This window comes from Nicotiana attenuata, unplaced genomic scaffold, assembly GCF_001879085.1.
Source record: "Nicotiana attenuata strain UT unplaced genomic scaffold, NIATTr2, whole genome shotgun sequence".
Lineage (NCBI taxonomy): Eukaryota > Viridiplantae > Streptophyta > Magnoliopsida > Solanales > Solanaceae > Nicotiana > Nicotiana attenuata.
Genome location: NW_017670407.1, coordinates 221,511 through 236,623, shown reverse-complemented (window position 1 = coordinate 236,623; position 15,113 = coordinate 221,511). Strand labels below are relative to the sequence as shown.

General features: G+C 36.7%; 1 protein-coding gene across 1 annotated transcript; it reads right to left on the bottom strand.

Annotated features, from left to right (window-relative positions):
• Positions 1-294: 294 nt before the first annotated feature.
• On the bottom strand, positions 295-3,182 carry LOC109238991 (40S ribosomal protein S4-like). The gene is made up of 5 exons (XM_019405488.1): positions 3,050-3,182; positions 1,700-1,777; positions 1,429-1,609; positions 1,130-1,227; positions 295-960 (listed from the first exon to the last, which is right to left on the bottom strand). The coding sequence occupies exons 1-5, from the start codon at positions 3,050-3,052 to the stop codon at positions 526-528; spliced, it is 795 nt and encodes a 264-aa protein (XP_019261033.1). The 5' UTR covers positions 3,053-3,182; the 3' UTR covers positions 295-525.
• Positions 3,183-15,113: the final 11,931 nt, after the last annotated feature.

The window sequence follows — 15,113 nt, the reverse complement described above, 5'->3', positions numbered from 1 at the left end:
GGCAACAGAAGAAATAATTGTGCTTTCACTTGCCTGGAGTAAAGCAGGCCGTTTCTTTAAAATCTTTACAGTTATTAATAGGATTTGAACCCTCCAAAAAGACAAGCATTACCAATCTCTGGAGTCCGGAGCAAGAAAATAGAGCAGTATCAGCGACAGAAAGCGTCCTTGGTAGGGGGATCTGAAAAAATGTTAGCAGGGGCCATACTAATCCAGGAGTCCCCTGAGAAAGGGCTCTCGCTCAAAGGATCACAGGTACGCTAGGGATAACAGGGTTATGACTTCTTATCGACGGAGTCAAACAGGAAGGATCAATCCACATCAAATTCAATAATCATCAAAGCACATACCTGACCATTTCGAGTCTTGCACGTTTTTATCCTAACAAAAAGCTACGGGTTCAACAAGAACCTAGAACACAAATGTTTGTAGGGCAGTACAAATAAAATTGGTATTGCTAAAATAAAAATAAACATTAGGTTTAACCAGCAAAAATGTTTGATCAGTCTAACGCGACCACGCATTTTAAGCAGTGGTAGCTGATTGAGCAGCAAGTCTCTTCCGTGCCTCTTCAATGATGGACAACTTGATACCTTTTCCTTTAGGGAGGGATACCCATGGCTTAGTACCTTTTCCGAGAGTGAACACATTACCCAAGCGGGTAGCAAACTCATGCCCTTGGGCATCTTGAATGTGAACTGTCTCGAAACTACCCTTATGCTTTTCCCTGTTCTTAATAACACCAACACGCCCCCTGTTTCTACCACCAGTCACCATGACAACATTTCCGACATCAAACTTGATGAAGTCAACAATCTTATTGTTCTCTAAGTCCAGCTTGATGGTATCATTGGCCTTGATGAGAGGATCGGGGTAGCGGATTGTTCTTCCATCATAAGTGTTGAGGTATGGAATACCCTTCTGTCCAAACTGCACAGATCGGACCTTGCACAGCTTAAACTGTAATTAGCCAAAAGAAAATTAGTAATTACTCAAACAAGGCAGTATTCCACAATCCTACAAGCTGGAAACAATCAGCAGAAACTGAATTGTTCCAGAGTACAAAAAAATGCAGGATACTTTTCTCAAAGTCCATAGTGCAAAAATCAAGAATGCATCAGAAGCGAACCTTGGCTTCCTCATCCCTAACTGAGTGAAGACGAAATCGGCCCTTTGTGTCATACATGAGGCGGAAGTTCTCATTTGTCTTAGGAATTGAAACAACATCTGTATTTCAAAAAGAATGGGCATTACTAATTTGAGGAACTCAACCAACTAGAACACAGGAAACAAACAGAAAAACAGCAAAAAAGGTCATTAACGAAAAATGTTCGTTGAAAACTGAACATTCTTGATTTGAAGATTTAAATCCTTGCAGTATTACTCGAAGATGCAAAACCACACCAAATTTAAAGGAAGTACTCTTACCCATAAAGCCAGCGGGGTAAGTCTTATCTGTCCTAACTTTCCCATCAACCATAACAAGTCGTTGCATTAAAATTGAAATAACCTCGCCGTATGTCAGAGCATACTTCAGCCTGTTTCTCATGATAATGATCAACGGCAAACACTCCCTTGATTTGTGCGGACCAGACGAAGGCTTGGGAGCCTACAGAAGTAAAAGAGACAACTCTTCGAGTAAAGAAGCAGGAAAACATCAGAAATTACGCACGGGCTACTATGATAATTGATGTCTTACGAAAGCTCCTCCAAGCTTGTCAAGCATCCAATGCTTTGGGGCATTGAGCCTCTTCAAATGTTTCTTCAAACCTCTAGCCTGTACATGAATATAAAAACAACGTTACATTTGGCAATATCACTACTGAATGTACAACAGTTCCAAAGAGTTCGGGCCAGCTATTTAAGTCCACTACCAATAGAAAATGACAAGCATCTGAAGCCAATTGTAAAATTCAAAATCCATCAATGTCGAAGAGATCTCATGCAGTTATTCGAGATAGAATTAGTTAACTGCATCCTTAGATGCAAGGATATGAAAATTATCTCAAAATTTGCACTTAGTGAAAATGATATTTACAAGATATAGAAATAATAAATTGCTCAATAAACTGTAGGGGCTCATTTGGTTCACAGAATAGTTAAGCATTGATTGTAATACAAGTTTTGATAAACCAGCACATTAACAATATATAGATTGTTATAGAGTGGATTATACTGCCAAAATTCTCATCTACGGATTGCGTTCAAAGTCAAAAGTTAGCTTTAAGTATTTTGTTTATATTTTACGAGATATAGAATACACAAGGTTCGTTATCCAGCAAATAATAGTACGAAGCTTGTTGTCTGGTGAAATACAAAAAACAATATTGTCATTAGGGATCTCGACTAGGGGTGGTAATTTGAGCCCAAACCCATCCAATCCGTCCAAACCGCCCAGAGATTAATGGGTTGGGCTACAAACATTTTAGCTCATGGGTCAATTTGGGACAAGCCCCCATTATTTCATATAGCCCATTCTAGCCCATTAAGCAGCCCAAATACAACCCATGAAACTCACCCAAAACAAAAGGTATCTCAACCCAACTTATGTAGAAATTTACTTAGTTGCTCCAATTTTACCTTTTTTTTATATTTTCTATTTTCTGTTCTTTTGACCCATCCAAATTAAGCCCAACCGCGCATTTGCCACCCCTAATCTCTGACTCAAAGTGAAAGATTATCTTTAAGGAATCTTTTTAATCATTTTAGGCTCTCTTATCCAGGTAGTACTATTCCACATTCCATTGGCATAAGATAATACATAGATTATCTCTGTTTTGAGATACATAAAGTAACATATATATTTCGGCGTTAAGCTGTGGTAGTATTAGTAAAGCAGAGTTTTATAGTTGAAATCAAATGATGTATTAGACATATAAATTTATATAAGTAAAGCGATTATGCCTTCTTTATACAGCGAACCAAACGAGCCAGAAATGGCGCAATAACACTAGATAAAACAAGTATAATGAGAAACAACGACCAAAACTCCAATGAGAAGCAACACTGATTTTATCTAACAAGGAATAAACTGGAGAAAGAAACGAACCATTTTGGTGGTCTTTAGGTTTGAATCAGCAGCCTCACAGCTCCGCCACTTTCTGCAGTAACTAAGCTTACCTGCTGCTTCGCTGATGTGAAAGCCACCTTATAAACCCTAATTTTTAAGCTTCCATGTCTCCTTAAATACTAAGTTCAAACCCTTCTTAGCCCAACTCTGATTTGGGCCATATGGACTGCCTTTTGGGGTTGGTTTTTAAAAATAGTCAGATTTACAACTGGTCCTTCAAAAATAGTCTAATTTCAAAAGTAATCGAAATTAAGCCACTTTTCATGTAAAGATAAATTTGAGCGAAAACACTGTTCAAAACCCGGAAAATACTCCAGTATATTATGCTGGAGTTCCAGCATAAGTATACTTGAACTCCAGCATATTATACTGGAGTTCCAAGATAGTATGCTGGAACTCCAGCATAATATGATGGAGTTCCAGCATAAATACACTAGAACTCCAGCATAATATACTGGAGTTCCAGCAAGTATAATGGTCCAGTATAATATACTGGAGTTTGGAACACCAGTGCTCCAGTCTCCAGTATATTATATTGGAGCCAGCAAAGTATACCGGTCCAGCATAATATGCTAGATTTCATACACAAGTGCACCGAACTCCAGTATATTATGTTGGACCAGTCTATATTGCAGCAAAACGGTGGCTATTTTTTATTAACTTGATAAACGCTGGCTATTTTTGATTGATCAGTCCAAAAACTGACTATACCGTGAAATTTTGGGCCTTTTGGTGGAATTTCTGATTGGGCTTGTATACCCAACCATTTTACGCACGTTTTCTCCGAGAATATTAGGAAAAATATTTATTTGGGCAATTATCCTTTAGAACATTTTTATAAAGGGAAAACCAGTGATATACGCCAAAAATAGACATTACTTATCAATAAGGAATTTTTTCCTTACTATACGATATTTAAAATTTATTTACCAAAATTGTCCTAGTTTTGTATATTACTCACCCTAAACAAGGATTCCTTATGACTTATATACAATCCATTATTCGTGCCTTAAATTAAGGGATTTAGTTACATCATTTTCCTTTTTTCTCTCCTCTCCTCTTTCCTCACTGACGCCTCTTTCATCAATTTTTCTTTCTTTCTTCATCACTATCTCTCACCGTCTTTCTCTCTCAATAAGGTAAGCCTAAAAGTTGTCTTCTGCCAATCAAACTATTGAAGTAATCTTCAGGTCGTAGGAATTGAAGATTTGAACACTAACCTATCATAAAGATTTGAATTCGAATTTGGATTTTCAATAATTATTATTTGTTTGGATTGGTGTTGTTGCAAATAATTGGGAATATTGTTTGGAGTTTACATCTCAATTTTGAGGGTGGTTGATGAAAATTAGACTTGGTTTTGGCTGAATTTCATATTGAAACTCGAAGAAAAAGAACACATGACATACAATATACTTATGAAATATAAATTGTATTATGTTGTAGTTATATATTTTGTTTTATTTGAATGTTGTATGAAAGTTGAAAAATAGTTTTATAGTGTATGAATCATCATATAAAATTTGTATTTAAGTTATCAATACTATCTTTTTACATAAAGTTGTTGATATACACCAAAATTTGTCCAAAGATTTTACGAGATTAATAATTATCTTGCGGGGCCAGTAAAGTATTCTGCTTCACTTGATTGGTTAACTTACCGAATACAGTAATCTATCATAAATTAACGAAACCTATTTAAATCAGCACTAAAATGGATACATCATACTTACAATTAATATTATACAATTTGATGGTATGGCAAACATAATAATACAAATTGATATATCTACTACATACTAAAAATAAATTTCATATAATTAATTATATAGTATACACTTATTTACAACTTATCTACAACGTTTATACATTATTTTTACCCAGTTAAAGTACATCTACAATATCATACAACTTAAGTATAATTTTCATACAAATTTTATACAGTATATCTTTTGTATTTTATTTGTATATATATTATATGTGGTGTGTGTTTCTTCCTCTCTAAAAATCCAATCAAAACTTTCTCTCTTAATACAATTTTGATACATATCAATAATTTTTTAGGTAAAAAGATAGTATTGATAACTTAAAACAAATTTTATAGCGGTTCGTACATTATACAACTATTTTTCAACTTTCATACAACATTCAAATGAAAAATTATATATAACTACAATAGAATACAATTTACATACAATTATACTACAACTTTACTACAATTTCGTAAGTATATTGTATGTCAATCTGAAATTCAGCCAAAATCAAGTCTAATCTTCACCAAACATCCTCAAAATTGAGATATAAGCTCCAAACAATATTCCTAATTATTTGCAGTAATACCCAATCCAAACAAATCATGGTTTTTGAAAATCCAAATTTGAATTCAAAGCTTCAAAGTCTTTTTTATGGCTGTCAATGGTGAAGAGTCAAACACTTTCAAAATTTATTGATTGACAATTTCAATTTTAACACCAATTGTGCAACATGAAAGGAGATTGCTAAGTTAAAACTCTATAGTAAAACGATTGAAATCCATTGATGAATTCTATTAAAAATATATACAACAAGAAAGGATAAAAAATGGAGAACATTATAGGAAGAAAAAATGGGGACAGAACATAGAATGAGGTATTGAAAGACAGAGAGAGATGGAGAGAGAGCGCAGAAGGGAGAGAGAATAAGGATGAGAAATAAGTGATTCCTTATTCAATTGTTAGTATAAAAGGGATACTCATTTAATTCCTAAAATGTATATAATTGGTAAATTGTATATGCCTATGTAATTAAATTGAAACTTGAGTATGGAGGGTAATAAAGTTTCAAATAGTGTATAGGAAGGTAAAAATCCCTATTAATAATTAGTCATTAAATCATTCTATCAAAAATAATAACAACAAACCCAGTAGTTTTCCACAAGTGGGGTCTGAGGAGGTTAAGATATACACAGCTTTACCCCTACCCCTGGAAAGGGCGGAGAGACTATTTTCGATAGACCCTCGGCTAGAGAACGATTAAAAAATAAAAGGTAATTGCAACAAGTAGGAATAACAACAAGATAAAATAAGATCGAATTAAGGGTGTTAAATGGTCCGGGACAACCCATTTGCGGACCGGCCCGGACCGGTACATAGGGGGTCGGGTGGGCTGGATTACTGGGTTAGGGGGGTTGGTCCGTTTACTTTCATTCATCCGGTTAACTAGATCGTTCAAACCTGGTCAACCAAAATCCCTGTAGAACTAGTTAACCGGCCCAACCCGGTCCAGACCGGTTTAACGGCTAGATTTCAATTTTTTTAAAAGGTCGAAGAACATTGGCAACGGTCAGCTGCCTTATGGCCGTTGCCCGACGTTATTATTGCACAAATAGCCCTTTTTGGGCAATTTGTTTTATAAAATAATACTTTTTGTAATTACTTATTTAGCCCTTTGAAAAACTATAAATACATCCCCCCCTTCTTCATTTCTTCATTCATCTCTCATTTCTCAAACTCATATTCTCAATTCAAGTTAAATCATGCCCCGTACTTCTAGAGTGCGCTCATATGTTTGGGAACACTTTGAGGTGGTAGAAGAAAATGAAGAAGTTCTCAAAGTAAAGTGCAAGAACTGTGGTCTAGTTTTAAATCTTCGTCTAAAGTGGGTGGGCACAGGCTGTTTAAGGAGGCATGTGAAGAGTTGTCTTAAGCGTCCTCCAAAAATTCGTATTTAAGTTGATTTGAGATAATTTTTGTTATTCCAAAATTATTAGACGTATTTATGCTTAATGTTTTGGTTTATTAGATTAATTTGAAGTATTATTATGCAATGAAAATTTAGTTTTACTCTTTTTTCGTTAATTTACTTGTTGTTAAATGCAAACTTCAATTTGTAAGTTTGAAATAAAAAAAGCACTTGCAAACTATAATTGCGATTTTTTTTCCATCTTCATTGTATTCTTTATATTTTTACTTTATATTAATATAAAATACAATAGTTATACAAAATAGAAAAAAAATACTAGCCCGGCCCCTTGGACCCGTAACCCTTACGGTTCATTTTTTACCCGGATAGACCCGGACCCGTTAAGCCCAGTAAGCCCTAACCCGTAACCGGCCCGGACTGAAACCCGGCCGGTTTCATTTTTTCCTAACCCGGACCGGCCCAGACCGGCCCGGTCCACCCGTTTAACACCCTTAGATCGAATCCAAGAATGCAGTCAAACTCTAGGTAGTAATAGCAATCTATGAATAAAAGATATCATACTAACACTAATGCTAGCGAACGGAGTAAGACAAAAAGAAATGCTCGACTACCTAAGAACCTTCTATCATAATCTTTAACCTCCACACCCTCATGTCTAGGGTCATTTCCTCAGTCAGCTCCACCTGCGCTATGTCCTGCCTAATAACCTCTCCCCAAGACTTCTTAGGCCTACCTCTACCCCTCCTGCTACCCACGAGGCTAACCGCTCGTACCTCCTAACTGGGGCTTCTATACTTCTCCTCTTAACATGCCCGAACCATCTCAACCCCGCCTCCTGCATCTTATCCTCCATAGAGATCACTCCCACCTTTTCCCAAATAACTTCATTGTTACTTGTTATTACTATGAATTTATTCATATTTTTTTTGAAGTGCGTAAAAATAAAATAACGTCCCTATATAAAAAATAATGTTTAAAATTTAATTAAAATGGTCAAAATTCCATAACAATAAAAGTGATAATTTTGTAGTTAAATTCAAAGTTTTTAAACAAATATAATAAGTGTTTATTATATTTCAATTTTAAAATAATTATAATACCCAACTTAATTAAACTTTTTAAAACTTGTCAGAAGTATGAATTTATCAACTTAGTTTATGTGACGAGTGTATGGATCGTTTTGAGCACTAGCCTTAATTTTTGTTCTAAGACCTATCATAGCTCCATTTGGTATTATATGACTTGCGTGCATGGTCCGTACTATTTTTCGGGAAGCTCTTATGTGAAATTTTGAAGGAAACATGATTTTTGACTTAAAATGGGCCTAGAGTTGACCACAGTCAACAATATAGGTAAATGATCTCAGATTTGTATTTTGACGATTCCAGTAGGTTGATATGATGTTTTTGGATGTACACATGTTCGGTTGGGATCCCGGGTGACTCGAGCGCGTTTTGGCGCATTATGTAAAAAATTGGAAAAATGAATTTCAAAATTGAAATTATGAGTTTTGATGTTTGATTCTTGATAATCCATGCTATATTGATTATTTGAGTTAGCGAGCGAGTTTGTAGGCTGTTATTATACTTGTGTGCATGTTCGAATTGGAGCCGAGAGGCTTGGGTGAGTTTCAGATGTGTTATGGTTGAGTTTAGAACTCCTTATGCACAATAACTAGTGTGTTCTGTTGCAAGTCTCGTATTTGCGAAGACCTGATCGCAATTGCGAGCCTCGCATTTGTGATGTAAGGATTGCAAATGCGAATGTGGGGCTGGGACTGAAGTCTTCGCAAATGCGAATAGGCGAGTGGTCACATTTGCGACCTAGGAGTCGCATTTGCGACTTGGACCTAGGACAGGCAGCTTCACAAATGCAAAGCTTAACTCGCATTTATGATGGATGGACTCTTCACAATTGCGAAAGAACAGTCACAATTGCAACATCTGTGAGTTTGTTGCATTGGTCGCTTTTGCGATCAGTGTTTCGCAATTGCGGATATTGCAATTACGAATAAGGGTTTGCAATTGCCACGTCTGCATATCGGTAAAATTTAGGAAAAACAGGACTTACCAAATTCATTAGTAGGAAACTTTAACTAGTTTTCAATCAATTCTCATTACTTTTCCATGAATTTTAATATCTAATCCATGAATTTCAAGGTAGAAATTAGGGGTTTTGAGTATAATTTAGGAATTTTGTGAAATTGAGATTTAGACCTCAAATTGAGGTCGAATTTCAAAACAAATCACATAACTGGGCTCAGAAGTGAATGGGTAATCCAAAATTTGATCGGAATCTCCAATTTCGACTAAGAGGGCCCAGGGTTGACTTTTGTTTACTTTTTCAAATATGATCAAAATTGAACCTTTTTTCATTCATGGGTAGTTTCTAAAGCTTATTTTGAATTGTTTGAACGATAATTGGCTATATTCGGTTGGTTTGGAGGCTTGTTCAAAAGGAAAAGCCGTGGTTGATTATTGATTTGATTGCGAAAAGAGGTAGGTATCGTGGTTAACTTTGATTTGAGGGGATTAAGATAGAATCGAGTCTACTTGCTATGTTAACTATGTGTTGTGGCGGAGTATATGTGAGGTGACGAGAGCATATGCGTTGGCTATGGGATAAGCATGTGGGTTGAATTTGCCTTAACTGTACCATATTATTTCATTTACTATGTCTTCTATGCCTTAGATAGATTGCTTAATCTTTGACTAGTTGCTTTCAAGTTATTTCTTATATCAAATTGTTTCAATATATAGTGTTGAGAACGTGAAACTTGTAATTGGTTGTTCTCTATGATTGTGTAAAGATTTTCATATGACAAACATTTATTGAAGTGTATCTGCTTCCCACCTTACTTGATATTTGTGTTGTTGTTGCTTGGTGAGGAAGAGTGAAGAGCCCGAAGGGTGTTGCCATGCCTCGTTTGCATGTTGATATCATTGATTGAGTGATTGTGAGGTTAAAAGCGTGAAGGGTGATGTCGTGCACATACTTCTTTACACTATATGGTAAGGATGAGAGTAAAAACACGAAGGGTGATGTCATACATTTGCATTTATGATATATGGTGAGGATGAGAGTAAAAGCATAAAGGGTGATGTCGTGCACTTTGTTGTCTTTATTGCTTGATTTGATTTTTGAAATGTGGACTTCACTTGATGGTTTCGGTGCTTATTTTGAAAGAGGTTTGGTTGGTGTTTCTTGCTTATTGTTTCCGCGTATTATCCCTTTCTACATGTCCCAACCCTGTTATTACTTGTGATGCTTTATTTATTATTCTGTTGCTTTATGTATATAACTGCATAAGTGTTTAGTAGGTGTCTTTTCCTTAGCCTCGTCACTACTTTGTGGGAGTTAGGCTCGACACTTGCTGAGTACATTGGGTCGGTTGTACTCATACTACACTTCTGCACTTTTTGTGTAGATTCTGGTGTTGGTCCTAGCGGCGTTTACTGGAGGCTTGCTCAGACTGTTATTATCCGGAGACTTGAGGTAGATCTGTACGGCGTTCGAGGACCCTAAAGTCCCCTTCTTATCTCTATTATTGTATATATCATTCAGACAGTTGTATTTTATTCATACCTTGTTGTAGCAATTTTAGCAGTTCATGTACTTGTGACACCAATTTCTACGTGTAGACTAGACTGTGTTGGTTTTAGATTTATATGTTATGGGCATTTAATACTTATACTCTTAATCATTTGTTTTAAAATTTTTAAAATTGATTAAGTGATTAACTAGAGTTGCTTGCCTAACAAGTAGATGTTAGGCACTATCACGGCCCCGTGATTGGATTTCAAGTCGTGACAATTTAGTTTACTTTGAAAGGTGAATATGACGTTTAGCTAATGAAGTTTTCTTATTAAAGAGTTGAAACATGAGGGGGAAATAGGACTCTTAAACCTAAAAGGAAGGACAAGTAGTCCTAAATATAATGAAAATAATTAAATATTTATTTTAATTATTAAAAAATAATTAAGTAACTATTTTGTCTAGGGTAAAATTAATTTTTAATGATAAAAAGGAGAACAATATTTCTTAAGGGCTACTACTGAATATTTGTAGTGACGCGACCGATCATTTTGTGTATTGTAGCCTCGTTACCTTATTTATTGCCTCTTCTATATTGATTCGTGATTTTGTGACTTGCTAGGGTGGTTGAATTGGTTTCCGGAAAGTTTTGGAGTGAATTAGGACACTTAGTCCCAAGGTTGAAGGCTTAAGTTGGAAGAATTTACTGGAGTTTGACTTTTGTGTAGATGACTTCGAAATGGAGTTTAGATGTTTCTAATAGCTTCGTATGCTGTATATCCGAATATTGATTTCGAGGTCAGTATGTTAGTGTTAGGTTTTTTGGCGAAAAATGGAAAGTTGAATGTTTGGAAGGTTGCGTGGTTTGACCGAGAGTTGACTTTATTAATATCGCGTTCGGATATTGGTTTCGGTTGGAGTAGGTCTGTTGTGTCATTTGGGACCAGTGTGTAAAATTTGAGGTCAAAGTTCATTTGATATGGTTCGACATCGATTTTAGATGCTGGAAGTTCATTAGTTTCTTTAGGCTTGAATTGGGGTATGATTTGTGATTTGGATGTTGTTTGATGAGATTTGAGGTTTCGATTAAGTTCGTATCGTGTTTTAGGACCTGTTGGTATGTTTGGATGGGGTGTTGGGGAACCAAGGGGTGTTTCGGATGAGTTTTGGACAAGTTTCTTCATGTTTGAGTTGCTGATCTGATACCTGGTGTGGTCTTCTTCGCATTAGCGACACAAGGGTCATGTTCGCGAAGGCTTGAAGAAGTTGAGCATCGGGATTGTTGGCAGGGAGCCGAGTTCGCGTAGAAGGAAGACCAGCTAGGGGGCATCAGGCATTTAGCCTTTGCATTCGCAGGTGAGGTATCACGTTCGCGTAGGCATAGGAGTCAATGGTCATCACATTCGCGACTGGGTCATCGCGTTCGAGAAGGAGAGATTGGCAGCTGGGGAGATTTGTGCTTCGGGAACGGAAGGCATTTTTCGCGTTCGCGAATAGGAAAGGACTGGTGATTTTTAGGGTATTTTCACGATTTGGATCAGGGTGTATTTTTGACTCGAATTTGTTTATTATTTGTGATTCCATCTTAGTTTTTATAATTTATTTGGGGATTTAAACTAGAGAAATTGGAGATTTTTTAAGTATTTTTCAAAAATAAAAGTTGAGGATTTAAAGGTCGATTTGGAGTTAGAATTTGATGATTTTGGTATGTTTGGACTCGGAGTGGGTGTTCGGAATTTATGAGTTTGTTCATATTTAGGGGTGCGAGACCGGGGTTGACTTTTTGATTTTGAGAAAGATCGGAACTTTATTGTTTGAAGTTGTTTTCTATGGTATTGTTTATTAATTTGTTTATGACTAGATTCGAGTAGTTCGGAGGCCATTACGGATGGGAAAGGCTTGTTGGAGTATTGAATTGCATGTTTTGAGGTAAGTAACATTTCTAAACTTGGAATTGAGAGTAGTTATCCCTAGAAAACATGTTATTTGTGTTGTGTTGGGGTAACACACATGCGAGATGACGGGCGTATGGGTGTGCACCGTGGTAATCATGAACCGGGGTTGATTATTGTACTGTGCTGCCATCAAGTCTTATTTTATCCATGTAATTCCTACTTGTTAGAGTTAATGAGCTGTGATTCATGTTAGAAACCATGTTTCGGCTATGTGCTTATTCGATTGAGATCACATAAGGCTATTTCTGTTGTTTTGGGTTATCTGATACTATATTTTTACACTGAGTCATGATTCTTCATTTGGCATGTCAAATCTCAGTTTCTGTTCATCGTTCATTGTTGCATTGCATATTATCACTACTGTTCCATATGTGGAGTTGTTGGGCTGAGTGGTATAAGATTGTGAGCCCTTGAGACTTGAGAGATTGATGACTAAGGTGGGCCTGAGAGTGTTATTGTGGATCGGGCTGCACGCCACACCTGGCCCTATTTGCTTTGATTAGCGCTTGGGTAGGATCTGCCCCCTAGAGTCTGACTTATCAGCAGTGAGCGCAGGCACAATGATATATATACATGTGCTTTAGTGAAGGGCATTGATGCCAGGCACCCATACAATGGTGAGTGATTGTGTGTGTGGTGAAGGGCGTTGAGACAGGCATATTGAGTATTTGAGAGTGAGAGTACTTGGGAATATCATCGTGAAATCATTCATTTGACATGTAGGCATAGAGATGTACCATTCTTCATGCTAGATGTAATTGACGTGTTCCTATCCGTGTTGGGCAATAATTGTTGAACTTGAAAGCATGTCAAAATTTCTGGCATATGAATAAGCCGATTATGATAATTCCTTTGAGTTATTTATTATTATTGTCATCATTATATCTGTGTTGTCATTATATTGTACTCTAACTGTCTTTTTCTAAGCTCGTCACTACTTTCAGCCCAAGGTTAGTTCTGTTACTTATTGAGTACATGTGATCAGTTGTACTCATACTATACTCTGCACTTCGTGTGCAGATCCAAGTGCATCTAGACGTGGTGATTTCTAGATTTGTGCTAGTACCAGTGCTTGGAGATTTCAAGGTAGCTGCTATGACGTCAGCAGAGCTTGACTCCCTTTCCTTTTTATTTTCTTCAGTATCGATCTATTACCCAGACGGTTGTCCTAAGGATTTGGTTTATGTTTGATACTCAATAGTGCTCATGTACTCGTTGATACTAGATTTTTGGGATGGTTATAACTGTCACGCCCCAAAACCGAGGGACATGACCGGCGCTCGACCGGGTAGCCCCAGTCAAGCGGACCTGGGCGCCTTTCCCATCCCACGTGTTACCCCGTGTTTTCATTACCCATTAATCAAGTGAAGTAGTCGTTTATGATTAAACACATTCTTACAAAATATACATAACATACATGCTTACTTTACGTGGTCTACAAGTTATACTGCCCCAAATACAAAATACATAAGTACATAACCCACATTTCCTGTCTACGGAGCCTCTAGGGATACAAAAGAGTTTTACTATACTTGCCGGTAACAAGGCTCCGGCTATACCTTACACAAATACCAAAATAAGACTCCGAGGAGGAAAGCGGCATGAGCCACGTAGGGACCCGAGAGGAAAGGGGCTCACCAATTCAGCTGACGGGAAGTGAAGGAGTGCTACTGTCGGTGGACTGGAGTACCTGCTATAAAACCACCTACAATCATAACACGAAAGTAGCGCCCCCGACAAACGGGACGTCGGTACATTTGAATTGTTGTATGAACAAGCTTTACCCCAAGTAAAATCAATCAATACACAGATAACAAACAGTAATAGAATCAACAATCAAATGCACATGAAGGAACAACCAAAGCCAAACAAGTTTCACAATCTCTCCTTTTCCCCTTTCAACATTATTTCATCACATCAATGATTTCACAACTTTCACATATTTTCATTTCAATAGTGATTATGATCACTTTTCCACCCTTATTACCTCGGCCACCCTTATCACCACAACCCACACCTTATAACTTCGTGTTGCGGCGCGCAACCCGATCCCACCGGACAATCACATTTCACACAACAACAATAGTTCACAGTTCAATCACATGGCTTCAGGTCATCCAGAATATCATTTCACAACAACAATAACAATTTCACAATGAGTTTTCATTAACCTCAGTACCATTTCCATCATATCCAACAGCCCGTATACAATTTAAGTTACAACGATAATTGCCTACGACAAGCCACACGTGATATTACCACAGTTATTTCAATTACGCCAATTACGGCTTCTTTCCATCATTTATTACACAACCCTTACCACATAAACACATTCACGCACACACTTAGTTTGTTGCCATTTATTCACACCATCACATCAGAACGTATAATCAACAATGTTCAAGGCATATAAATTACAAGAATTCATGAAATAGGCCATCTTGCCTTAACACCCGTGAAACAACCAAAATTCGCAAATAGTTCATGTAAATAACACATATCAATTACTCGTACACCAAACAGGGTGACTTTACAAAGGTTAAAGTTAGCCATACATACCTGGAGTCAAATTTTCTTTTTAACTTCTACTTCCAATTCACCAACAGCCTAGTACCGTCAATCTAGTTCACAAGTTAACACATATATCTTAGAATTAAAGTTCACAATTACTACCCGAACTTATTTAGGTTATTAACCGCCCCTTTTGCAAATCTTTACTCCTACCCAATTCTTTTTACTAGATTTTTGGTATTAAAAAACATGCATGCATGGTTCAACTTATAATTTCAAGAATCAATGCTTGAGAATCCCCCTTTTTGTTTAAATCTGAAAACCAATGAAAAAGGGCTGGGGATTGTACCTGCAAGAATGAT

Bases quoted from the DNA above. Each gene is read 5' to 3' on its own strand.
- LOC109238991 (XM_019405488.1), bottom strand. The intron at 1,610-1,699 runs GTAAGACATCAA...TTACTTCTGTAG, and splicing joins ACAAGCTTGGAGGAGCTTTC to GCTCCCAAGCCTTCGTCTGG. The intron at 1,228-1,428 runs GTAAGAGTACTT...TTTGAAATACAG, and splicing joins TTACCCCGCTGGCTTTATGG to ATGTTGTTTCAATTCCTAAG.